The following is a 26,555-nucleotide window of genomic DNA, read 5'->3' as shown; positions in this document are numbered from 1 at the left end:
GCTCCCCAACCCTCTGCCCCACCCCAGAGCCCCTCATCTCCAGCCCCACTCCAGAGCCAGCACCCCGAGCCAGAGCCCTCACACCCCAACTTTCTGCCCCAACCCTGAGTCCCTCACCCCCAGCCCTACCACAGAGCCCACACACCTCTGCACCCAACCCTCTGCCCCTGCCCTGAGCCCCCTCCCATATTCCAAACCCCTTGGCCCCACCCCACCACACATCACCTCCATATTGGTGCACATAACAAAATTCATTCTGCACATGGGTGGGAAAAATTAGAAGGAACACTGCCGGCGATATGCTCATTAGTAATTTCATAAAATTTTTGGATAAGAGATTTTAATTGGCAATCCTACAAGTCTAAGATGATAAATTTTTGCTAGCTCACCAAATCTGATGTTCATTATTAAAGGAAGTAAAGTCAACTCTGAAGTGATACCACCTCCTTCTATATATCAAATACTATGTATGACTCCATCACATTTCAACTGCTGAGAAGACTTCCTGGAGCCTCTGATCAAGTCCTAGTTGCACTACTACGTATTACGCATCAATCACATCAAAGCTAGGAACCTCAAATTCTTTAATTCTCTACATAACGAGGCACACCCAATTGCATTTGATTGTCATTGTCCTGCTGCAAGATGTCTCTCTAAAGCAGGATTCAAACTCAGCTTGCTGGTTCCCACTTCCATATTTCATCTATTAAGCCAGCATCATTTCCACCTGGGGCTCAGAAGATTACACTGCAGTTACAAAAGCAACATCTACAGTATAATTAGCTTCCAGAGTGTTCTTATTTTAAGTAGAGCAATATGAAAATGATTGCTAGGCAGAGCTAGGAAATCAGTTTCCCTGCAGGCATAGCTAGCTGGCAATAAGTCTTCAAAGTACGAACAAACAGAGAACTGCTCACATATAAATTCCTATTGGCTAATTAGTTTTGCTCACTGTACTCCGAGTGACAATGCTGATATGGAAGAGATTTTGTCCCTAAAAACAATGAATTCATATCAAATATATGCAGATAATGGCAACCATTACTTAGTATATGGACTCATTCGGATTTGTCATAACTCTATGTAAATTCCCAGACAAGAAAAGAGTGAATTGTATTTTAAAATTTCAATTTAATTATCAATTTAAAAGTTACTCCATTAAAATAAATACTTAGAAATTCATATGTTTATTACATAGCAGCAACTAAGCAGACTTTCATTGTTTTCAGAGCTCATCTACATGTTTACAGCCTCTCAGGAATGTAAGAAACACTGTAAAACTGACTATTGATACAGAAATCAGAACTGACTACATGCACACTCTCTCAAATACAAAGAACACACCAAGAAAAGATCTTTAGATCTGTTTTAGTAACAAATTCTCATGTGAAATGGGATAAAAGATGTGCAATATTTTTTAAGTTGTGTCCATTTAAAGCCACCAGCTAAGGAAGGCTAAATACTGATGAATATAGCACCCCCAGCTTTCCCCCACCCCAATTAGTACCCTCAGAGGAATCTCTTAAAATTACCTTTGAGATTGCTTCACTGGTATCTGCAGACAGACACATTAAACTTAAGGCACTTTACATCACTACTAATCGTACGACTGACTGAGACTGTGCCATATTCATAAGAACATAAGAACGGCCGTACCGGATCAGACCAAAGGTCCATCTAGCCCAGTATCTGTCTACCGACAGTGGCCAATGCCAGGTGCCCCAGAGGGAGTGAACCTAACAGGCAATGATCAAGTGATCTCTCTCCTGCCATCCATCTCCATCCTCTGACAAACAGAGGCTAGGGACACCATTACTTACCCATCCTGGCTAATAGCCATTTATGGACTTAGCCACCATGAATTTATCCAGTTCTCTTTTAAACGTTGTTATAGTCCTAGCCTTCACAACCTCCTCAGGTAAGGAGTTCCACAAGTTGACTGTGCGCTGCGTGAAGAACTTCCTTTTATTTGTTTTAAACCCGCTGCCTATTAATTTCATTTGGTGACCCCTAGTTCTTGTGTTATGGGAATAAGTAAATAACTTTTCCTTAGCCACTTCTCCACATCACTCATAATTTTATATACCTCTATCATATGCTCCCTTAGTCTCCTCTTTTCCAAGCTGAAAAGTCCTGGCCTCTTTAATCTCTCCTCATATGGGACCCCCTCCGACCCTCTCCAAACCCCTAATCATTTTAGTTGCCCTTCTCTGAACCTTTTCTAATGCCAGTATATCTTTTTTGAAGTGAGGAGACCACATCTGTACGCAGTATTCGAGATGTGGGCATACCATCGATTTATATAAGGGCAATAATATATTCTCAGTCTTATTCTCTATTTCCTTTTTAATGATTCCTAACATCCTGTTTGCTTTTTTGACTGCCTCTGCACACTGCGTGGACGTCTTCAGAGAACTGTCCACGATGACTGCAAGATCTTTTTCCTGACTCCTCGTAGCTAAATTAGCCCCTATCATATTGTATGTATAGTTGGGGTTATTTTTTCCAATGTGCATTACTTTACATTTATCCACATTAAATTTAATTTGCCATTTTGTTGCCCAATCACTTAGTTTTGTGAGATCTTTTTGAAGTTTTCACAGTCTGCTTTGGTCTTAACTATCTTGAGCAGTTTAGTATCATCTGCAAACTTTGCCACCTCACTGTTTACCCCTTTCTCCAGATCATTTATGAATAAATTGAATAGGATTGGTCCGAGGACTGACCCTTGGGGAACACCACTAGTTACCCCTCTCCATTCTGAGAATTTACTATTAATTCCTACCCTTTGTTCCCTGTCTTTTAGCCCGTTCTCAATCCATGAAAGGACCTTCCCTTTTATCTCATGACAGCTTAATTTACGTGACAGCCTTTGGTGAGGGACCTTGTCAAAGGCTTTCTGGAAATCTAAGTATACTATGTCCACTGGATCCCCTTATCCACATGTTTGTTGACCCCTTCAAAGAACTCTAATAGATTAGTAAGACATGATTTCCCTTTACAGAAACCATGTTGACTACTGCTCAACAGTTTATGTTTTTCTATGTGTCTGACAATTTTATTCTTAACTATTGTTTCGACTAGTTTGCCCGGTACTGATGTTAGACTTACCGGTCTGTAATTGCCAGGATCACCTCTAGAGCCCTTTTTAAATATTGGCGTTACATTAGCTAACTTGCAGTCATTGGGTACTGAAGCCGATTTAAAGGACACGTTACAAATCTTAGTTAATAGTTCCGCAACTTCACATTTGAGTTCTTTCAGAATACTTGGGTGAATGCCATCTGGTCCCAGTGACTTGTTAATGTTGAGTCATATTATAGGTGGCATTACCAGCTCCTCCTAGAGTTCAGGTTGCTTGATACTTCCCATTATAAGATGCTTTTTATCAGGGATGTGCCTTTTGCTGTTCCTGTGGAAAAAAGTCCAAATTTGGCAGCTATCAGCCTTTGAAAAAATTTCAGTTTGCACGTGGTCAGCAAACTTAAGAGTTTGGCAGCTACATTCTCCAAAGATTATCTGTACTGGGAATGCTCCATCCTGCGGCTGAGCCGTAATTACCTTACAATCACTGCTTCTGACTGCTGGGGGTCATTGTACCAGGCACAAAAAACTTTTTTCTTATCTTCCTGCTGACGCCCGGACGGAGTGGAGGAGGACACAACATGACTCTAATACAGAGGGAACAAGAGCTGCACTGGAGAAGGGGTGGCACATGCAAAGACAAACAATCAGAATGGAGAAGAGAGAAGACGACTATACCTGGCAGGGGCTGTGCAGAGAGAGAGACTGGGAGGAGCCAAGGTGCTGCAAGGGTGGAGGGGGAAATGATTGGAACGGGCAAAAAGATGGTACTGGAAACCAGTGTAAAGGGGCTGGGGGAGAGATGTTAAATGAGAAGCCCAGGACAGGATAGACACAGAGACTTGAGAGTAGGGGGGTGCCGACAGACAGATTCATATGTTCCACGGCCAGAAGGGACCATTGTGATCATCTAGTATGGAACAAGGGCAGAAGGGTATCAGGATTAGGGAGGGAGATAATGCACAAGAAACAATGACTACTAGAGACACCCCTCTCCAGAACTCAGAATGGAAACCAAGATTCCAGTTTCAACATTTCTTTGTCAGCAAATATCTGTGAAACTAACTGCTATACAGGTCTCATCCTTATCTAGTGGCTGGTCATCTGCCTTTATGTGAAACTACTACAGCCTTCAGTTACTCTGTTACCCAAGTGGTTGTGCTATGGATTCAAAGGTCCCAACACATCCAATGAAAAACATGGGTGTCAATGATTCCACATAAAACATCCCATTATGGTTAAAAAAAACACACTAGAGAATTAAATACAAAAGCCTACATTAATAGAATGTTAAGACTGTAAACTCAAGTCCTCAAGTTATGAAATGCCAGAATTAACACTGCTTGTGCAAACCTAATTTGACTCCCCCTGTGTACACGCATTATTATGCGGTCCTAATTACATGACTCTTTTTGCCATAAGTTCTTTGCCTCATTCAGTGCACAGAAAGTACCATGCTCTAGGAATGAATCAGGATTATGTATCAAAAGAGGCTGTTAGTCAACCCCTGCCTCATTTGTGGCTAAAGCTTAAATGGGTTTAGTGCACGAGGCAAAGGACTGCAGGAAGAGAAAGGATGTTTTCATAGTTAAAGCAGTTGAATGTTGCAAGGGAGATTAGGAGTGCATCACTGTCAAAGCCATGGAGTTCTTACATGATGCTAGGCAAGTTGCTTAAATCAAACTTTACATCGGTGGTCACTACTTGTGCACCTCATTTTCTGTGTGCCCAGCTCTAGATCATGGGGTCTAATCTGCAGAAGTGTTAAGCACTGTACAGCGGCATCTGAAGTCAAATGGAGATGTGCTCTGAACATAGAAAGTGTTACATAATGCCACATACTCTGAAAAACATGAAGCCCTCAGCCTCTCAATTTGGGCACCCAAACTTAAGACCAAAGTTGTCCACTAATTTCTCAGTGCATCAGTTCTCCAGCTGCAGAATGCAGTTAATACATCTCATCTTACAGGAAAGTTTTGAAAACAAGTTAGTAGCTGTGTGCTTCATAAACACTAACATTACAATCAACATAAAAAAGCCGACATGGAAATACTCTTATAGTGTGCACTAAATAAGGCATGGGGCCAAACTCTGAAAGACTATGACAAAACAAAATGCTGAATAGCTGCTCCTCAAATAAGCACTATCCTTCGTATGTTCTGAATGAGGGAAGAGGTCCTGTGGGGAAAAAAAAAAATAGTATGCCATCATGTAGTTAGAGTATCATAACACATACGCACAAGAAGGGCAAAACAAAGTTGCATAGACAGCCTTAACTTTGGCATGGCCTAACTTGACCTCACAACCTTAAGTAATATTGAAAATTATTCTGCTTTTGAAAAAAACAGTAAAACCGTAAGAACGACCACACTGGGTCAGACCAATGGTCCATCTAGCACAGTATCCTGTCTTTTGACTGTGACTGGCGCCAGATGCTTCAGAGGGAGTAAAAAGAACAGGGCAATTTATTGAGTGATCCATACTGTCATCCAGTCCCAGCTTCTAGCAGTCAGAAGTTTAGGAACACACAGAGACGCAACCACATTATGGCTAATAGCCATTGATGGACCTATCCTCTATCAGCATATCAAAGGCCTTGTCTACATTACAGAGTTTTGTCAACAAAAGTGATGTCGACATTCAAAAAGCACTATAATAAAAATCGGTATTGCATGTTCACACTTACTCTGTCAGCAAAGCACGTCCACACTTGGGGCACTAGCATCGACAGTATGAGCAGTGCACTGAGAGTACCTATCCCACAGCCTAGTTCAACACCTTCTGTCGTTATATTTCATGGGAAAGTGGAGTGGATTGCAGCGCATCTTGGGACTGGGCTCAATGTCCTGTGATGCATTGCTTTCTGTCCCAGCATTCCACGGGCTTACAGCTTTCTTTCATGGCATTTTTCAACAGCCCTTCTTTGCTGTGCAACCGGGCATTTTTATGAGAAAGAATGGATCCTGTACTGCTCTCCTATGCTCTGATAACTGTCATGAAGACATTGAGGATGGCAGTGCAGTTAATTGCAAAGTTCTTAACTGAAGATGACTCCCAGTTGTCTGACATGCTGTGTAATATGGATAGGAGCAACTTTAGATTGCTTTTGGCATTCACAGAACAGCTGCAGAGGGTCACTTTTGGGCTTGGGAAACAAGCACTAAATGATGGAATCGTATCATCAGACAGGTGTGGGATGACAATCAATGGCTATAGAACTTTGTGATGTGAAAAGCCACCTCCCTGGAACTGTGCACGGAGCTCACCCCAGCACTGCAGTGCAAGGACACCAGAATGAGACTGCCCTATTGTTAGAGAAGCATGTGGCACTGTGTGGAAGCTGGCGACTCCAAACTGCTACCAGTTGGTCGCGAATGAATTTGGAGTTGAGAAGCTGACCACCGGGGATGCATTAATGTAAAATGTGCAGGGCAATAAATCGCATCCTGTTACAAAAGGTCCGTGACTCTGGGAAATGTGTGTGAAATAGTGGAAGGCTTTGCAAAAATGGGTTTCCTTAACTGTGGAGGGGCTATAGATGGCACACACACACTACAATTTTGGCACCAGACCAGCTTGCGATGGAGTACATCAATAGGAAGGGGTACTTCTCCATGGTGTTGCAGGCGCTTGTGGATCACCCTGCGTGTTTCACTGACATCCACGCGGAGTAGTCCTGAAAAGTGCATGATGCATGCACCTTCAGGAACACCAGCCTGTATAGAAAGCTACAAGCGGGGACTTTCTTTCCAGATCAGAAGATTACAGTGGGGGATACTGATATGCCTGGACACCCGACGTACCCCTTACAGCCATGGCTCATGAAATCTTACATGGGAAACCTGGAGAGCAGTAAGAAGCGGTTCACAACAGGCTGAGTAGGTGCTGGATGACAGTGGACTGTGCCTTTGGCAGATTAAAGGTGCGCTGGTGATGCTTTTATGGCACGTTAGACCTCAATGAGGATAATATTCCGAGGCCCGCTGAAGTATCAATGGGCTCTTGGGGGTGGGGTCGCCACTGAGGATAGCAACCAGCTCCTTATAGAACTAGCAGGTCTTTGGTACAGCATGAGTGACTGTTTGCCTCCCGCACTTAATGATATGCCTGCCTCAGCTCCGTTATCTTCACTCTGCACTGCAGAGTGTCCCGATAATAGCTCTTTTCACAAGTCTTGAGAAATGTGCCCACAGGCATCCCAATTCCTATGGCTCAAGCGCAGCTGTGAGTCCTCTCCCCACATACTGATCAGATCCAACAGCTCCGCAGTGGTGCAAGCTGGAGAGCATTTGCTGCAATAACCTGCCATTACCACCTGGGAAGATGCGATCAGACCTCTCCACACTGAGCAAACAGAAAATGGAATTTCAAAAATTCCCAGGGCTTCTAAAGGGGAGGGGTGGATGGTTGTTTACCTGGCTGTAGGGCAGCAGAGTTCAAACTGTTGACCAGAGCAGTCACAATGGGCATGGTGGGACACCTCCTGGAGGCCAATTAAAGCAATAAAATCCAGTGCAGTGTCTACTCTGGCACTTTGTCAACAAAAATTTTGCACAAAAAGCCATGTCTACCGTCACGGTAGTTTTATTTGTCGACAAAACTTTGTAGTATAGACAAGGCCTAATTCTTTGTTGAACCCAGGTATATTTTAGCTTTCATAATATCCCAATGGCAATGAGTTCTACAATTTACTGTGCACTGTGTGAAGTACTTCCTTATGTTTGTTTAAACCTGCTGCCTATTAATTTCATTGGGTGACCCCTGGTTCTTGTGTTACGTGGAGGGGTAAACAACACTCCTGTATTCACTTTCTTCACACAACTCATGATTTTATAGACCTCTATTGTATCCCCCCGCTCCCCTCCCCACATCTCTTTTCCAAGCTGAACAATCCCAGCTTTCTTCTTTCAAATGGAAGCTATTTCATTTTTGTTACCTAACTCTGTACTTTTTCCAGTTCAAATATACACCTCTACCCCAACATAACGCTGTCCTCGGGAGCAAAAAAAAAAATCTTACTGCGTTATATCAAACTTGCTTTGATCCGCCAGAGTGCACAGCCCCCAGCCCCTCCTCTCCCCCTGAGCACTGCTTTACCGTGTTATATCAGAGTAGAGGTGTATCTTTTTTGAGATGGGGCAACCCAACTGCATGCAGTATTCAAGGTGTGGGAGGAAAATGGACTTTTATAGTGGCATTTTATTTTCTGTCCCATCTATTCCTTTCCTAATGTTTCCTAACATTGTTAGCTTTTTCTTTGACTGTCCCTGCACACTGAGCAGATGTTTTCAGAGAACTATCCTTGATGACTCCAAGATCTTTTTCTTGAGTGATAACAGCTAATTTAGTCACATTTTGTAAGTATAGGTGGGATTATTTTCCCAGAGTGCATTACTTTGCATTTATCAACAATCAATTTCATCTGCCATTTTGTTAGAGCCCTTTGTAACTCAGTCAGTCAGTTTTGGACTTAACTATCTTAAGAAATTTTGTATCATCTGCAAACTTTGCCACCGCACCGTTTACCCCCTTTTCCAGATCATTTATGAGTATGTTGAACAGCACTGGTCCCAGTACCTCTTTCCAATGTGAAGAATGACCATTTATTCCAACACTGTTTCCTGTCTTTTAACCAGTTACTGATCCATGACAGGACCTTCCTTTTTATCCCGACTCCTTACTTTGCTAAAGAGCCTTTGATAAGGTCACTTATCAAAGGCTTTCTGAATGTTCAAGTACACTATATCCACTGGATCACCCTTGTCCATATTTGTTGACACCTTCAAGAATTAGTTAAGTGTTTTAAGTGGTGTTTGTTTCCTTCAACAAAAACAAAACGATATTTTAAAATAATTTTACTACAAAGGCAACGTTAGAGCATGTACTGCCTCCACACCATAGTCTCCTAAATTTTTTCAGCTCATAAAAAAAAGCAATACAAAATTAGGTTCAAAAGGAGATGCACTGCATGCATCAAGAGGGAAACAAAACATGGAATATCAATTCAAATACAGCAAATCCCCAGAAATTAAAAGCTTTGCAGACACCTACTACCCAAAGGCTATGAAAACATAAGCCCCACCTCTCCAGTGAGGTTAAGCAGCGCAGCACCACCTCTGCCAACCAAAAAGCAGCTGGAAAGGACACTGGAATTTCCACCAAGGTCCTGATCCTGGGCCTTTGCTCAGAAGTTCTTTTATATCTACTTCTGGTTATTAAGTCATCAGTTTTGAAGATCTACCCCTCTTACCCACTAGGAGGAAAAAGCCTCCCGGCCCCCAGAAGGTCCGACTCCTTGGGCAAGGGTGCTCTATTCATCCCCTTCCTTAACGTCCTAGCAGATGAAGCTCTCCATCTATTGCTCTGCCTCTTCCAGCCTGCTTTATTTGGGTCCTCTTACCTCACATGAATAGCTTTACAGTGCTTGTCATTATAACTTATTTTTCACTGCTACTATTCAGTTCTGAGCAGTGCAGGGAAACTGACAAACATCAGGTCAATTTCACTTCGCTGATTCTTGTGAAACCTCTGAAGACCAACTGACACAATTGGAGCTGTTCACTGAAAGAGTCATAGACATAGGCTAGAAAGAACCAAATATCCACGATTCCCCCCTCCTCACAACAGCCAAGAGGTTCTGCTAGGTCTGGGATGGGCAAACTTTCTGGCCGCAGGCCACATCTGGGAATAGAAATTGTATGGTGAGCAATGAATGCTCACAAAATTGGGGGTGGGCTATGGTTGGGGGTGCTGGCTCTGGGGTGTGGCCAGAAATGAGGTGTTCAATGGGCAGGAGAGGGCTCCAGGCTGGGGGAGTGGGGTCTGCGGGGGTGTGAGGGTTCCAGCTGGGGAGGTGGTAGGACTGGGGATGAGGAGTTTGGGGTATAGGAGGGTGCTCTGGCCTGGGACCGAGGGGTTTGGAGGGCAGGAGGGGGAATCAGGGCTGGGGCAGGGGTGTGGAAAGCGGTGCAGGCTCTGGCTGGGGGTGCAGGAGGCTGCTCCGGGCTGGGATCGAGGGGTTCGGAGGGTAATCCGGGCTGGGGCAAGGAGTTGGGAGAGGCTCAGGGGTGCAGGCTCCCAGCAGCGCTTACTTCAAGTGGCTCCAGGAAGCAGCAGCAGCATGACCCTTCTTCGGCTCCTACACGGAAGCGCAGCCAGGCAGCTCTGCATGCTGCCCCATCCATTGGAGCGCGTAGGGACTGGAGCGGGATCATCCTTCGGCTTCTGGGAGCCACATGGAACAGCCCTTGACCCTGCACCCTGGCTGGAGTGCCAGACTGGGGCCATGCCATGGTTTCCGGAAGCCGAGTGGTGCGTCCCCCAACCCTGCTCTGCGGCTGGAGCACCGGAGCAGGGCAAGCCCCAGATCCTGCTCCCCAGCAGGAGCTCGCAGGCCAGATCCAGCCCGCAGGACGTAGTTTGCCCACCCCTATGCTACGTAGAATCACAACAGTGAATGTATCAGACACCTACTAATCAGAGGCTTATAAATGAAGATGAAACTCCTGAGCAGGAAGAGGGGTAGCACCCTAGTAAGAATCTTAGCATCCTTCTAGAAAGCAGTCTCCACCCTCACACCACATAGAGGATGCTGCCTCTCAATAATGATTCCCTTCCATCCACTTTTAGCTAATAAGTTACCACAGGGGGGAAATAGAATACTCACCTCACTAGATAACTGGAAAATAAACATCAGGAAGAGGATCATTCAAGAGCTGGATGATGCAGCCTAATCTGTAGGATTATGTGCACCATAAAAATCTACTGTTAAAAAGAGCCCTCTCTTCCAATCATCTCAAAGTACTTAAAGGTTAATTACAGCCCTAAGACACAGTAACCCCTAATTAACAAATCAGTAACCCCTAACTGACAGGGGGAAACTGACAGATTAAATTACTCTGCTATGGTCCAAGTGTGTCAGTGATAGGAACAGAACCAAGATTAACAGTCTCCAAGTTTTGTGCTCTTATCAGTAAATGATCAATACCATCATCACAGATTCATGGATTCTAAAGTCAGAAGGGACCACTGTGATCATCTAGTTCAGGGGTGGGCAAACTTTTTGGCCCAACAGCCACATCTGGGTATTGAAATTGTATGGCAGGCCATGAATGCTCACGAAATTGGTGGTTGGGGTGCGGGAGGGGATGAGGGATCCGGATGGGGGTGCGGGCTCTGGGATGGGGCCAGAAATGAGGAATTCAAGGTGCGGGAGGGGGCTCTGGGGTGGGGCTGGGACAGGTGGTTGGGGTGCAGGGGGTGATGGCTCTGGGGATGAGGGGTTGGGGTGCAGGAGGCTGCTCTGGGCTCAGACTGAGGGGCTTGGAGGGTGGGAGGTGGATCAGGGTTGTGGCAGGGGGTCGCGGTGCAGGCGGGGGTCAGGGATGCAGGCTCCCAGTGGCTCAAGTGGCTCCCAGAAGCAGCAGCACATCCCCCCCTCTGGCTTCATGAGGCACAGCCAGGCAGCTCTGTGTGCTGCCCTGTCCACAGGTGCTGCCCCTTCAGCTCCCATTGGTCACGGTTCCCAGCCAATGGGAGCTGCAGGGGCGGCACTTGGGACAGGGGCAGCATGCAGAACCCCATGGCTGCCCCTAGGGGAAGGAGCCAGAGGGGAGACACACCACTGCTTCTGGGAGCCATGCTGTGTGGGGCAAGCCCCTAATCCCACTTCCCGGCGGGAGCTCGAGGGCTGGATTAAAATGTCTGGAGGGCTGGATGTGGCCCCCAGGCCATAGTTTGCCCACTCCAATCTACTCTGTCCTCTTGTATAACACAGGCCACAGAATGCTCGCAAAATAATTCCTAGAATATTCCTAAAATAACTCATAGGACAATATCCAATCTTGATTTTAAAATTGCTAGTGAGAGAATCCACCACACACCTTGGTAAATTGGAACAATGGTTACTTACACTCTCTCATAAATGTCTGCTTTATTTCCAATCTGAATTTGTCTGGCTTCAACTTCCAGCCACAGAATTAGGGATTATACCTTTCTCTGATAGACTGAAGAGACCCTTATTTAAATATTTTTCCCCATGGAGGTACTTACAGAATGTAACCAAGTCACCCCTTCACCTTTTTTGTTAAGCTAAAGAAACTGAACTCCTTGAGTCTGTCACTGTAAAGCAGATTTTCTAATCCTTTAATCATTCTCATGGCTCTTCTCTGAATCCTCTCCCATTTATCAACATCCTTTCTGAATTGTGGACACAAAAAAGAGAGAACTCTTCTATTCCTACTCGAAATTCCCGTTTATGCACTCAAGAACTGCATTAGCTAAAGCACTGCACTGGGAACTCATGCTTAGTTGGTCATCCACCATGACTTTTTTCCAGAGTCACTGCTTCACAGGATAGATTACATAATATTGAAACTGTGCTGAATGCTCTAAATGCATCCTATGTCTAAAAGTAAGAGGTTCTACATCGCAAACTAAGCAACTGGGGGGAGGGATAGCTCAGTGGTTTGAGCACTGGCCTCCTAAACCCAGGGAGGAGAGCTCAATCCTTGAGGGGGCCATTTATGGGAGGAGGGGAAAAAAAAAAAAAAAACTATCAGGGACAATACTTGGTCCTGCTAGTGAAGGCAGGGGCTGGGACTCGATGACCTTTCAAGGTCCTTTCCAGTTCTAGGAGATAAAAGTAATACACCGTAATATAGTGAGAGATACCTATTTATTTAACTGTCCAGTCTGCTAGTCACTTCCTCCCTAGAAAGCAAAACAATAGCTTGTAATAAATATGCAATGCTTTCAAAGCGCACACATGGCCTCTATTAAAGAGAATGAATTACTAAATTAACAGTATGAAAACGTGGTGGTTTTAATTTGTAATATACATCCAAAAAATCCCAGTTTCACTATGCTGAAAGTTGTTTGTTGACCAGGATAGTGGTGTTTCAAGATCTCCATGCTCAACAGGAACAGTGAGTTTCAGAATTTTTTTTTTTTTTTTAAAACCAGGAATGTTCTTTGTTTCTCCCCTTTTGTACTTTTCACCCCACAAATCATGGCCAGTTTGATTTTTTCCAACTATTACACTTCTTTAGGCAGGGACTTCCTCGCCCTGAATGTCTGTGAAGAGACACATTCTACTAGCACTATGGAAAATAAATCAATGACATTTTAAACAAATCAGTTCTCCTCTGTAAAGTCATCTATTTATATTACAATATAAACACCACAAACCAGAAGTCCCAATTCTCAGATTACTTACAAACACAAATTTACAACCTGAAGAGACTGTTTTGGCCTAAAAAATTATTCAAAAGCCCTATATGATGGTCTTAAGAGGTTGGTTACCGTACTGTCCCCTTGCCTCAAGAAAGTGTCCTTATGATTCTCTCTAGGTTTTGATAGAAGACCTATCAGGATAGTATTTTTAAGAATGTCACAACAACCTTATGAGATAATGAAGTATCTGCATTTAAATTAGATAAATGAAGCAAACAGTGACACCAAATCTCACACAGGAAATCTATGGCAGAACCAGTAATTGAACCAAGATCTCCTTCCAACTCAGTGCATTTACTACAAAACCATACTCTTCTTTTCTATTACTGAAAACTCATACTTTGTGTTCTTTTTGCCCAATGTTTTATTCTACCTGAAAATGGAAGATTAGATTAAGCAAATTAGATGTTAACTAAATTACATAGCTGAGACTTAATTATAATACTGAAACAACTCTACAAAAATAAGCATGAAGTGAGTTTGTTTGAAAACTTAAACCTGAAACTATGGATCAGGTACTCAAGGAAAAAACTCGTTATGACAAAGCATTTATTTATTCACCCACGTGAGAGAACATGGCCAGAATCCGCATTCTGAGAGTACTATCAGTAAGGAAGCGGTGAGTTGTATGAATGCGCACATCTGGTGACAGAGTTTAAAGGAGGAGCCGGTAACCTCAAGGTTAGAAGTCTGACTGATAGCGGGTGGGGCGGGAAGCAGTGGAGAAGTTGGCGACGCAGATTCCCGTCTCGGAGGAGGAGTTGCGGATTTAGGCTTTGCTGTGAGCAGTTCAGGCGGTGGCGGCTTTCACGTCGCTGCGGTTGTCACAGCATCTCCTTCTCACCAGGAAGGGTTTTGCAGCGTGTTTGGCAGGGAAGCGCCAAGTGACTCACAGCACTTTAAATCCACCTCAGGAAAACTCTCGCCGCAGCTGCGGGAGAGAAGCCCACGCGCCGGGATGACCCCGCCACTTCTCTCGGGCCCCAGGTGCGCGAAGGGCGGGTAACTTTGCAGCCCTCACCCCCGGGTCCGGTAACTGCCCCCACCCGCGACAAAGCAGCCCCGGTTACTCACGCTGCAGGGGTCGGTACGGGTCGCTCCTCCTCCGGGCTTTCGCTATCAGTCTCCCCCCCGGAACCGCAGCTAGAGCCGCCGCTGCTGCTGCTGCTGTCGGTGGCGTCCGAGTCACAAGCCCCCTGGGCGGCGCGGAGCCTGGCGGTGGCGCTAGCCGCCAGCTGCCGCAAGTCAGGCCCCAGGACGCGAGGGAGGCCGGCGGGAGCCGCCCGCCCCATGTACCGCACCAGCCCGGCCAGCTGCTGCCGAACGTGCCGCTCCACCTGCTGAGCCTGCAGCGCCCGCAGCCTCCGGCACAGGCTGCGCGCCCGGCCCCACAGCGCTGCCTGGCGGCCCCTCACCGCTGCCTCCTTCTCAGGGGGCACCTCGGAGGGCGGATCGGGGAGCGCCGGGGCCATGGCCGCCGCCATGCGGGGACCGAACGGGGCCGAGAGCGACGCGTCACGGGGGGCCCGGGCTCTCCATAGGAGCCGCAGGTTCTGGCGGGCTCCTCTTTCCCTCCACGGCCACCTCCCGACGGCCGAGCCCGGACAATACAGCGCCCAGGAGCGCCGCCTCTCAGCGCGCCCAGTCAGGCCCGCCACCGCGCGCACGCGCACATACCGCGCCCTCGCCCCACGCAGGCATACCTCTCCCAACCCCTCCCCCGCCGGCCCAGCACATGCGCACACTAACCCCAGCGTCTCCGCTCACGGCGCCGGCCTCGCACTCTCCAGTCTACGCAAGCGCACTCTGAGACCCCGTCCCCGCCCCCTTTCAGCGTATCTGCGCGTGCACCGGGCTGTCGCAGTCAACAACTCCGGTCGCACGCGGAGGAGGGGGAGGTCACCTCCGCTCCGTTCTGATTGGTCCTTCTGCTACTATCACCGCCCCTCCCTGATACACTCTCCTTCACTAGGGAAATTCTATCCAATCAGAGTAGACAACTCCTTCTACCACGGCCCGAAAGAGAAATGGACAGCTCGCTGTACCAACCACAACTATTACCCCCCCCATCGGTACAGCCGAAGCGAGATAAAGCTGGACGGGGAAAGACTGCCCTCCCTCTGACTGCCCTCCAGTGGTATCACTAACACTTGCTGGTTTCCTCAGTGGAGGGGCTACACAGCCAACTTAGTTCCTCACTTGTGCAAGGAAGTCAGCCAGGCCCTGGGGATTCAGCTTTGTTCCATGCCCTGAGTGCAAGCAGAGGAGCAAAGACGAAGAAGCACGATTCCAGTGCTTTAAGACAGAGATGGCAAGGGGTCAGACCCAGCTAAATACATACATACAGATCTGTCACTAAGGGAATGTACTTTAAGCACTGTCTTACCCAAGCTGTTGCTCCCACATCTTTATAGAGCCCCCCATACACACATTAAGCACTTCATAATTACATACAAGCAAAGCAGTTAGCTTTGTGCTTCAGAGACCCTAACGGTTTTTCTTCCTTCTCTATTTACAAGCAGACATAAGAACAGGATATTAGTGTTACAGTACCACACATTTCTCTCCATGCTTCAAACACAAGCCCAACCTCAATCATCAACTGACTTTATCCAGCCAACAAACCAAACATCCAGGTTCAGTCACTACCTAGGAATACTCTTCGGGACTTGCCGCCTAGGCAACTCAGGGGAGTGCACTATTTTTAGTTTCACTGTTGTCAACTCTCCCAATTTCTTTGCAACTCAGGTGAATTTGGCCAGAGCCACAATCATTCTAAAAAGCTCCAGCCCTCTCACATATTTCACTTCTGTATTGGGGAGACCCCCTTAGATGGCAGCTTTCCCCGTTGCCCTGCTTCTGGAGGAAGAGAAGCCAATCGGAGCTGCTGCAAGAAGCAGAAAGCGCAATTCTCATAGGAGGAAAACTAAGAACAGTTAGAGCCCAACAGCTCAGTCTGCACCCTCCTTCCCTCCAATGGGTAACAGCAGCTTTTCTCTGTTCATCCCCTTTCCCTTCCTGCAACACTAGAGCTGGGAATGGTGAGTGAGAGAGGCAAAGAGCCCCTGGAGCTGCTCCCACCTCCAGCCTGGAAGCGGAAGAAGGGGATCCTGCAGCAGATCTCTGTACTGCTGACTCCTCTCTCCCTCCCCCTCCCCCCCCAAAAAAAACAAGCCAACGACCCTGGGACAGGGATGAAGAGCCCCAGGAACTGCAAGAGATGCAGAGGGTGAGGCTGGGAGGGGGGCAGAACTGATGGTGGAGGTTGGGAGAAGGGAACAGAACTAATAGAGGACTTGGGAAGACTGGCAAATGTGGGGGGTGAGAGCTCCTGCAATGGAGATCAAAAAAATCACTTAAATATGTTTGGGAGAAATGGCAACACTAATTGTCACAAATACACGGGGGATGGGCATTGAGAGTTCAAAAATCAAGACAATCAAAATCAATTTTTTAAATATATTAATTTTGCTACTAATCTCATGATTTTTTTTTTTAACTGGGGTTGCCAATATTCAGTTTATATAAAGGCAGTGGACTGTGATCACAGTAGAAAGATCAACATCCTGAAAGGCAGGTGTATGTGTGAAAGGGTTGTCGGAGACTGGTTTACTCACAGAAACAGTGCCTTTAGAAGGTCTTTTCATTGTATACATTTGATCTGGAACACTGAGCACTCGGAGATTTGACAAACCCCACAGTAAACATGAAACTTAAAACCATAAACACTGAGCCAGTCTAACAAAAGCTTTTCATTCATAGATCTCAAAGACATATTACCAAGCTGGTCAAAGATCATCCTCATTTTACCATGGGGAAGCAGCTTGTCCAAGGTTACTAAGGGTTGTAACCTGTCCTTTAAATCGGCTTCGGTACCCAATGACTGGAAGTTAGCTAATGTAACGCCAATATTTAAAAAGGGCTCTAGAGGTGATTCCAGCAATTACAGACCAGTAAGTCTAACGTCGGTACCGGGCAAATTAGTTGAAACAATAGTAAAAAATAAAATTGTCAGACATAGAAAAACAAACTCTTGAGCAATAGTCAACATGGTTTCTGTAAAGGGAAATCGTGTCTTACTAATCTATTAGAGTTCTTTGAAGGGGTCAACAAACATGTGGACAAGGGGGATCCGGTGGACATAGTGTACTTAGATTTCCAGAAAGCCTTTGACAAGGTCCCTCACCAAAGGCTCTTACGTAAATTAAGCTGTCATGGGATAAAAGGAAAGGTCCTTTCATGGACTGAGAACTGGTTAAAGGACAGGGAACAAAGGGTAGGAATTAATGGTAAATTCTCAGAATGGAGAGGGGTAACTAGTGGTGTTCCCCAAGGGTCAGTCCTAGGACCAATCCTATTCAATTTATTCATAAATGACCTGGAGAAAGGGGTAAACAGTGAGGCGGCAAAGTTTGCAGATGATACTAAACTACTCAAGATAGTTAAGACCAAAGCAGATTGTGAAGAACTTCAAAAAGATCTCTCAAAACTAAGTGATTGGGCAACAAAATGGCAAATGAAATTTAATGTGGATAAATGTAAAGTAATGCACATTGGAAAAAATAACCCCAGCTATACATACAACATGATGGGGGCTAATTTAGCTACAACGAGTCAGGAAAAAGATCTTGGCGTCATCGTGGATAGTTCTCTAAAGATGTCCACGCAGTGTGCCGAGGCGGTCAAAACAGCAAACAGGATGTTAGGAATCATTAAAAAGGGAATAGAGAATAAGACTGAGAATATATTATTGCCCTTATATAAACCCATGGTACGCCCACATCTCAAATACTGTGTACAGATGTGGTCTCCTCACCTCAAAAAAGATATTCTAGCACTAGAAAAGGTTCAGAAAAGGGCAACTAAAATGATTAGGGGTTTAGAGAGGGTCCCATACGAGGAAAGATTAAAGAGGCTAGGACTCTTCAGCTTGGAAAAGAGAAGACTAAGGGGGGACATGATAGAGGTATATAAAATTATGAGTGATGTTGAGAAAGTGGCTAAGGAAAAGTTATTTACTTATTCCCATAATACAAGAACTAGGGGTCACCAAATGAAATTAATAGGCAGCAGGTTTAAAACAAATAAAAGGAAGTTCTTCTTCACACAGCGCACAGTCAACTTGTGGAACTCCTTACCTGAGGAGGTTGTGAAGGCTAGGACTATAACAATGTTTAAAAGGGGACTGGATAAATTCATGGTGGCTAAGTCCATAAATGGCTATTAGCCAGGATGGGTAAGAATGGTGTCCCTAGCCTCTGTTTGTCAGAGGATGGAGATGGATGGCAGGAGAGAGATCACTTGATCATTGCCTGTTAGGTTCACTCCCTCTGGGGCACCTGGCATTGGCCACTGTCGGTAGACAGATACTGGGCTAGATGGACCTTTGGTCTGACCCGGTACGGCCTTTCTTATGTTCTTACGTGAATCAGTAAGTCAACATAACAGCACAGCTGCGAGTAAAATTCCAGTTTGTGTCTCAGACATGTGCCCTTTGCAGGGGACTACACACTTAATTAAACAAATAAACAGTATTAACGCTGAACAGTTAGGTGACTAAGTTAGTTCAATAAGAGTATTAATTAGGAGCAGTACAAGTAAATTAAGAAGAAATATTTAGTCTATCAAGAAAATCAGAATAGCTATCATTTAGAAACTGATAGTCAAAGTCTCCACCCCCCAAAAAAAAAAAAGTCACAAGAGCGCCAGAAGAACACTTGCTTTTGGAAGCAAACTGTGACAAAGGAGAAGCAAGTTTTCCACATGTGGTCATCAGAAGCTTTTAAATTTATTTTGGGAAGGGACTACAACAATTTTATTTGACTGAACTTCTACTGTAAACTGGAACAAAAGTAAATATATAACTATATTACATTTTATTGGTTTAAAAGAGGCTCATGGCAAAGTTCCTCTACCAACGTAATGGGTTATAAAGATTATAACATTAATCGTATCTGATTAAATATGTTTCCCAGAATGAAAGGCTAAGAAGAGTTAGGAATTTAGTGTTTATAATTAAATATTAACTTAAATGCACAAAAACTATTTCAATATTATGTTTTTGCTGTATTTTCTAGCAAAGCCGAGGAAAGACTTCCATTACTAGCTCCTATTTTCAGGCATTTATAATTCTGAAAAGATTCCTCTCTGGGATGACATTTGTCATGCTTGTTTATAAAAAGAAAAAGGGGCAGAATAAGAGAAAGATTTAAGAAGATCTCAAGCTTTCTTTTCCAGAGAAACCTTAAGAAAAGCATGCTTGCTTCTAGGCAAAGTTAAATACAAAATTAATGTAAAATCTGAAGTTAAATCCTTTTTAATTGGGAACTAGACTTTTTGATTTAATAATCAGAAAAAATTACTCATTGAGTGATTCATTGGTTTTTTTAATCACTAATAGTGTTAGCATAATGCTATTTTATAATGAAAAGACAACGGATATATTGCTATTTCTTGGAAGGCTGTAGCATTCTGCTTCAAACTGGAAATGTACAGTAATACCCTAGCACAATACACATCTTGTCATGTTTTGTTGCTTAAAGTGAAGTTCTTCTCTCTAAAACATGAGACTAGAAACAGTGAAGTTCCAAGTTTTACACTTAGTAGCTTCGATGCTTTAAAGATAAGTTAAACATTACCTGCCAATAATCCAGTATAGTAACAATTTTTAGTATTTTTGTTAGCAGCTCAGTCACTAAGTTCCTTCAGAACATTTGGTTGTGCAAACTGGGCCTGGTGATTTTTAAAGCTTTTAATTTAACAATTTGTTCCAGCATCACCTCTTCTGGCAGCAATCTTTGATATTACCTCATCTATATTACCAAAAGAGAGTATCTATCTCCATCATTTCTGCCATGAAGAATGATGCTGAGAAGCTAAATAAATGACTTCTGTGAAATTGGTTTAATCTTCATTATTTGCTCCCTTTAATTCCTGGTGATCCAGCAGACTCAATTTTTTCCAAGGCTTTCTGGTGATCATATTTAAAGAATTTCTTGTTTTTTGCTCTTTGCTCTTAGCTATTTGCTCTTTAAATTTCACTTTAGACCTCCTAATTTCTGTCTTCAACATTGCCTGCTAGTTTATGCACCTTTTTTATTAGTTTCACTACAGTTAGATTTCCAAACTCTGAAAGATTTTGGCTGAGTTTGTATAACCCTCTTGAACGCTGCAATTTACCCATACTGGTTTACTTCTTGCTTTTTTGCTTCCTTTTTTGTTCAGAGGCATGCATGTATTCTCAGACTACTGTTTCCTTATATAGCAAGCATCCGTGCCAAATCTACAGCATTTGTTTTCTTTAGTTTTGACTCCATGGCCTTTTTGACTAGATTCCTTATTTTATTTAAATCTCCCTTTTCAAACTTCTTTCTTCTCCCTAGTCAGTGACATTTCACTACTTTATGGTCACTATTACTTAGCAGCTCAGCTATTGTTAATTCAAGCACCTCATAAACTACAAATAAGATTTTCAAACTAATTCTCAAACTCAAAATATACAGTTTATAGAGAACTTTATTAACCCTGTTAGAACGGAAACTCTGGAGCAACCTGGATTATGGTTACAAATTGTATTTTAATTCTGGTTGACCTTAGGGTATGTCTACACTACCAGATTAGTTCGATTTAACTTAATTCGAATTTGTGGAATCGACCTTACAAAGTCGAATTTGTGTGTCCACACTAAGGACACTAATTCGACTTTGTGAGTCCACACTAAAGGGGCAAGCGTCGACATTGGAAGCGGTGCACTGTGGGAAGCTATCCCACAGTTCCCGCAGTCCCCGCTGCCCATTTGAATTCTGGGATTTCCCCACAATGCATGCTGGGGGGGAAAATGTGTCGAGGGTGGTCTTAGGTAACTGTCATCATTCAACGTGCTTTCGGACGTCTCAAGGGGAGATGGAGGAGCTTACTGACTCGCTCGGATCTCAGCGAAACCAATATCCCCATTGTTATTGCAGCTTGCTGTGTGCTCCACAATCTCTGTGAGAGCAAGGAGGAGACCTTTATGGTGGGATGGGAGGTTGAAGCAAATCGCCTGGCTGCTGATTATGCTCAGCCAGACAGCCGTGCAATTAGAAGAGCCCAGCGGGAAGCGCTGTGCATCCGGGAGGCTTTGAAAGCTAGGTTCCTCAGGGAGCAGGGTAACCTGTGACTGTTCAGTTTCTTTACAGAGAAGCTGAACCTGCCCCTGCTTCAGTTACTGTTGACTTTCTTCTGCGGTTACATACCCCGTTCACCACATTTCCCCCCTTCCAACACACGTTTAAAAATAAAGTTAATGGAACATTGTTAATTAACAACGTTTTCTTTATTAATGAATTCGCGTTAAAGGGTTGAAACAGGGACGCAGACTGTGGTGGGTAGGGTGTGCAGTGATGTTAACACCGCTTCTACACTCGAGGAATGATAGGCTCCTGCTCCTAGAGCGGTCTGCAGTGCCAGACTGGTTGTTTCAACGGAGCCTGCCAACCCTCCTTTTGGGGACTCTGTGTGGGGGGGCTACGTGACCTTGTGGCGGGGGAGGATGGTTACAGATTCCCCTGCTGCGTGGCTCTGTGGTCCGGGACAAGGACCGCTGCATACATTCTGTAACCGCCCTCCCATGCCACAAAGTCACGTACCCCCCCACCCACACAGAACATGGAAAACACCTCCCAGACCGACCAGGGTGCCTACTGACTGCACTGTGTGTGTGACCTGCTGTTGATCCTGCCCCCGTGTCTGTACCCTGGTAAAGGTGACTGTCCTATGCAATTAACAACCCCCTTCCCCTCCCCTTCACAGACAGTCTTCTGTAGAAAAACTTGACGGAAATAGTAATTAACAGCAAACTACTTTTAATAATCAACTACACAGTTAGGGGATGAAACTGGGATTGGGGCTTCGGTGAGCCAGGAAGAGAAGGACTTCTCAACATTTAGGGAATGAGAGCCTTCTTGTATTTGTGCACTCTGCAGGGATGCAGTGACAGTTTTCACGGCCCCTGTCGCCCCTCCTTCTTGTTACTTTGGGTGAGGGGGGTTTGGGACTTTGTGGCGGGGGAGGGCGGTTGCAGATACAGTGCAGGGGGGCTCTGTCCTCCTGCCTGCGGTCCTGCAGAACATCCACAAGGCGCCGGAGCGTGTCAAATTTTCCCTGGGCATTTCCTGTGTGGCTGGTCAGAACATCCAAGCTCAGACTGCTGTCCAGAGCATCAACAGAGTGGTGCATTGTGGGATAGCTCCCGGAGCTACTAAGGTCGATTTCCATCCACACATAGCCTAATTCGACATAGCCATGTCGAATTTAGCGCTACTCCCCTCGTCGGGGAGGAGTACAGAATTCGAACTAAAGAGCGCTCTAGGTCGAACTAATTAGCTTCCTGGTGTGGACGGGTGCATGGTTAAATTGAATTAACGCTGCTAAATTCGACATAAACTCCTAGTGTAGACCAGGCCTTAGTTGCCACTCCATCCAGCACCTCTCTAGTGGTTGTAAGTTTCTATTGAAATTATTTCATTGTTAAATTTAAGTATCTAGTCTAGAATTGTAAAGAAAGTCACCTGAATGGCCAGATATAGGACCATGACAGTCTGCTGAAAGACAACCTGACAGAATAGTGTTGAAATCCTAATTAAATAAACTGTTCTACATGTGAAGACTCCGATGCTGCACCTAAAGCAGTTTGCAGAGTCAGAGCCTAATACTGTCAATTGCTCTCATTTGTCTCAATGGTTGAAAGATCTGAAGCCTAATGATGATCGGTAAGGCTACGATTTAGTCACGGAGGTCACGGCAGTAATGGATTCCGTGACTTTACCGGGCCTCTGTGACTTCTTCAGCTGCAGCCAGGGTTGGAGCCGGGGCTATGCTCCCCACATAGCCCCACAGTGGGGGCTACAGCCAGGGCCGTGCACCTCTGCCCCACAGCTTGCACTCCTGCCACCATGTGCTCCTACCCCATGCCTTGCGGAGGGGGCCACAGCCGGGGCCCTGCACTCCTGCCCTGTGGTGGGGGCTGCAGCCGAGGCTGTGCACTTCTCCCAGGAGGCCTGTATGGTTATTTTTAGTAAAAGTCACAGACAGGTCACGGGCTCTGTGAATTTTTGTTTGTTGCCCATGACCTGTCTGTGATTTTTACTAAAAATAACCATAACAAAATCTTAGCCTTAATGATCAGAGATGAAAGAGTAGAAGCCACCAGAAGGGGCAAGAAAAGTGAGAGATAAGCAGTGTTCTACCACTCTTCCCCCCTCACCCCGCCCACACACATACTTCACTGCTTATAACTGAAGACATAAAATTGAAGATTTTTTTTTAGAAAAATCTAATTTATTTTCACTATTTATGTTGTGTTTGGAACTTTATTATGGATAGATTCAGTTTCATGTTTATGGCTTTGGGTCTTGTTTTCTTTTTTCCTTAAGTGTGTTGAAGATACAAAGACAGAAGTGTTTCTTACTCTAGCCCAATACTGAAATTTTGGGAATAGAAGTTGATTGTTGGTGATCGTTAGCACCAATTAAAAAAAAAAGTCAAAACATGATACACTTTGTCCTCATTTTGCAGTTACAAGGAAAAAGAAGCAGTGAGCTGAATTTAGATTTCAGGTCACACTTTGGTACCTCTGAATTACTCCTTAGAAATTAGTAATGTTTGGAAACGAAGTATTGAAAGCCTGCAAGATATTTTAAGGGAAGCTTGGGCAAAATATTGTACTCTGTAGCCAGCATGTTTCAAGGAAACAGAGCAGCACTGGTCACAGAACATGCCTAATGTTTAAAATAATGGCACCTTCAAACAATTCCCTATATTAACAAAGAGGGTATAAAGCAATAAAACTCCCCTTCCTTCACCACTCCAAATCAGTAAGTTTTCTTAAGTTTACTTCAAAACAGTCTATTTTACCCTCTAAATCCTGAGCATTCAGAAATCAAACCCAAAGGACAGGTGCTCACTCTTCATTACCATTATTCCTTCCTATACAGCCCATCTGTAGAGGTCTCAGAGGGATAAATGTTGCCTACTTCAACATTTTTGGCAGCCGCACCCCAGTCTCCAGACCTAACCAAACCTGGTTCAGTCATTTTTCTCATAATTATTCAAAAGCTGGAATAAGAGTAAAGTATGCTGTATTTGAAGCTCCCTGCTAATCAGATAGAAGAACAAATGAAAGTGCTATACCAAAAAAATGAAGTCTTTCTTCCCACCCCATACATTGTACTCCTGCCATCTCCATTTATTCTGGATGCATTCTAAAGTCAGAACTGCCTGATTTTGCCAGGGTTGTGAGGGAAATTGGTTGAAAGTTATGGGAGATGCCAGTAGTCAGACATTTCTTACCTTCACGTGACTCCCTTGCCTGTTCCATCACATTTTGTTCCATCCATTTTCTTTGTCTGATTGAGAGAAGCAAAGCTCTGCACTGTAAGCCACAGCAAAAAGTTTGGAACTGGAATAGGTTTTTCAACCTTAGCATTTAACCTGGAAGGGAAAAATTAAAAAATAAGAACAAAAGTGTTTGTTCTCTGATGCAGTTTTAATTATGTGGACAAAAAAGAAATTTTACAAATGTAATGGAGAAACATTACTTTTTAAAAAAGTATACATACATATGGATGGAGAGAAAGAGGTCTTCCTTAAAACCTTCAGCCTAGTGGTTAGGATACTCACGCAGGACCTAAAAGACCCCAGTTTAATTACCCCCTCTGCCTGATGAGAAGGGATTTGATCAGAAGTTTCCCATGAGTGTCAACCACCAGATTATTGTGTGATCCTCACTCTCACCCAATATTTGTTAAAGCTATTCCACTATAATTAAATTATTAGAGACCCACATCAGAATATCCTAGTCAGTCCAATAATTAAAGATCACCTGAGATGGAGAACCCGTGTTCCGATCCCTTCTCATCATGCAGAGAGGGGAATTTAACCAGGATCTGCCACTTCCCATGTGAGCACCCTAATGCCTCAGCTGAAAATTATAAGGGAGCAGCCCTGCTCCTCCTATGCCAGCAGTTTTGTGTGGAGTTAAGTAGCCTCTGAGTATGCCCACTTGAACAGGCCCCACAGGCAAGACAGATGGGGGGAAAACACTTATCTTCCCCTGGTTTGAGGATCCCACCAGGACTTAGGTGTGAGATAGGCCTCAGGACGCCTAGAGTGAGACAGCAGCAGGCATGCCTAAGGACTGCCTCTGCTCACAGGAGTAGTCCCGCTGAAGTCACTAGGAGGAACAACGGCAATGGGATATGAGATTTTCACTGCAAGATGACAGATTCAAATCTAGAGCAGGTTGGTAGTCATAATGGGCCTAGCTTCTGAGGTGTCAGAGTACTTATTTGATAGGTACTTCATAAGAATGCATTCAGTGTTAAACATTGACAAGGGAATGTCTGAGATCAGCTTTGCTGTTTGTTACATGCCAAGACAGAAGGTTAAATAATGACCTAGTTGCCATGGGTGGTACTTAGCTTAAATCTTAATATATCTGTTCCATGTAAATTGAATAATACAGTAGTACAAAAAGTAACATTTCTGAGACTGGCATGGAGACATTCAGTTTCATATTTTGTGAAACCACCAAACTATGCCTTTCATAATGACCATAACCCAAGACAGATGTGAACTTCAGATTAAAAGTTTATCACATAGGTGCCACATGAGCATATCTATTTCACCCTTGCTTATCTCTACTGCCAACACTTCCCTGTGATATCATTGCCTCCTGCTGTACGAACTTTATTTTCTAAGACACCATGCCCATGTACGGCACTATATAACACAAATATACTGCTTAACATGGCCAGCCCTTTCATTACGGAAAAAAATAGAACTATTCATCTCCAGTGCTTAAAGTGAAGATGAAGTCTTGCTGTATTTCACTTCGTCCCATAAAATCCAAGTCTTGTCTTCTAGAACTAATCTCTGCTCTAGTAAAAGAAAATAAAAGCCATAAGTCACTTACACCTATGCATTTCATTCAGAATTATCTTCAATGCCTACAGCTTCGTGTCAAGGCCTTCACTGATGGAGCCCCTTGGGATCTAAGCAACTCCAAACCAGACCCCCTGTTTAGGCAATTCCCATCCATCTTAGCTGAGGCTCTTTGTTGGAGGGCAAACACGAGGAAGCTCCTTTTGTGCCTCTTACGGCCCCAGGAGCCCAGTCTCCAGCACTGCCAGGACAGTGTATTTCACTGGTACTAAACTCAATAAAAAAAAATCAAATAGCAGCTACCCCTAGTACAATGT

General features: G+C 44.5%; 1 protein-coding gene across 10 annotated transcripts in view; it reads right to left on the bottom strand.

The window, feature by feature from the left end:
* The window catches only part of LOC120397536 (KAT8 regulatory NSL complex subunit 1-like), a 141,063-nt gene that overhangs the window by 113,650 nt on the left and 858 nt on the right, over positions 1-26,555 (bottom strand). For 2 of the 10 annotated variants that reach the window (XM_039523519.1, XM_039523515.1), the window contains exon 2: positions 24,646-24,786. Coding sequence is in view for 2 of the 10 variants with exons in the window: in XM_039523514.1 (XP_039379448.1) it covers positions 14,392-14,801 (410 nt within the window). In the remaining 8 variants the exon portion in view is untranslated. Of the gene's footprint in view, positions 1-14,391; positions 15,013-15,066; positions 15,219-24,645; positions 24,787-24,914; positions 25,055-25,177; positions 25,199-26,269; positions 26,493-26,555 lie in introns of those variants that run through there. The other 8 variants (XM_039523517.1, XM_039523518.1, XM_039523516.1 and 5 more) reach the window with 8 other exon arrangements.

This window comes from Mauremys reevesii, linkage group 2, assembly GCF_016161935.1.
Source record: "Mauremys reevesii isolate NIE-2019 linkage group 2, ASM1616193v1, whole genome shotgun sequence".
Classification (NCBI taxonomy): domain Eukaryota; kingdom Metazoa; phylum Chordata; order Testudines; family Geoemydidae; genus Mauremys; species Mauremys reevesii.
Note: the sequence above shows the minus strand (reverse complement) of the source record. Positions and strands in the feature narration are given on the sequence as shown.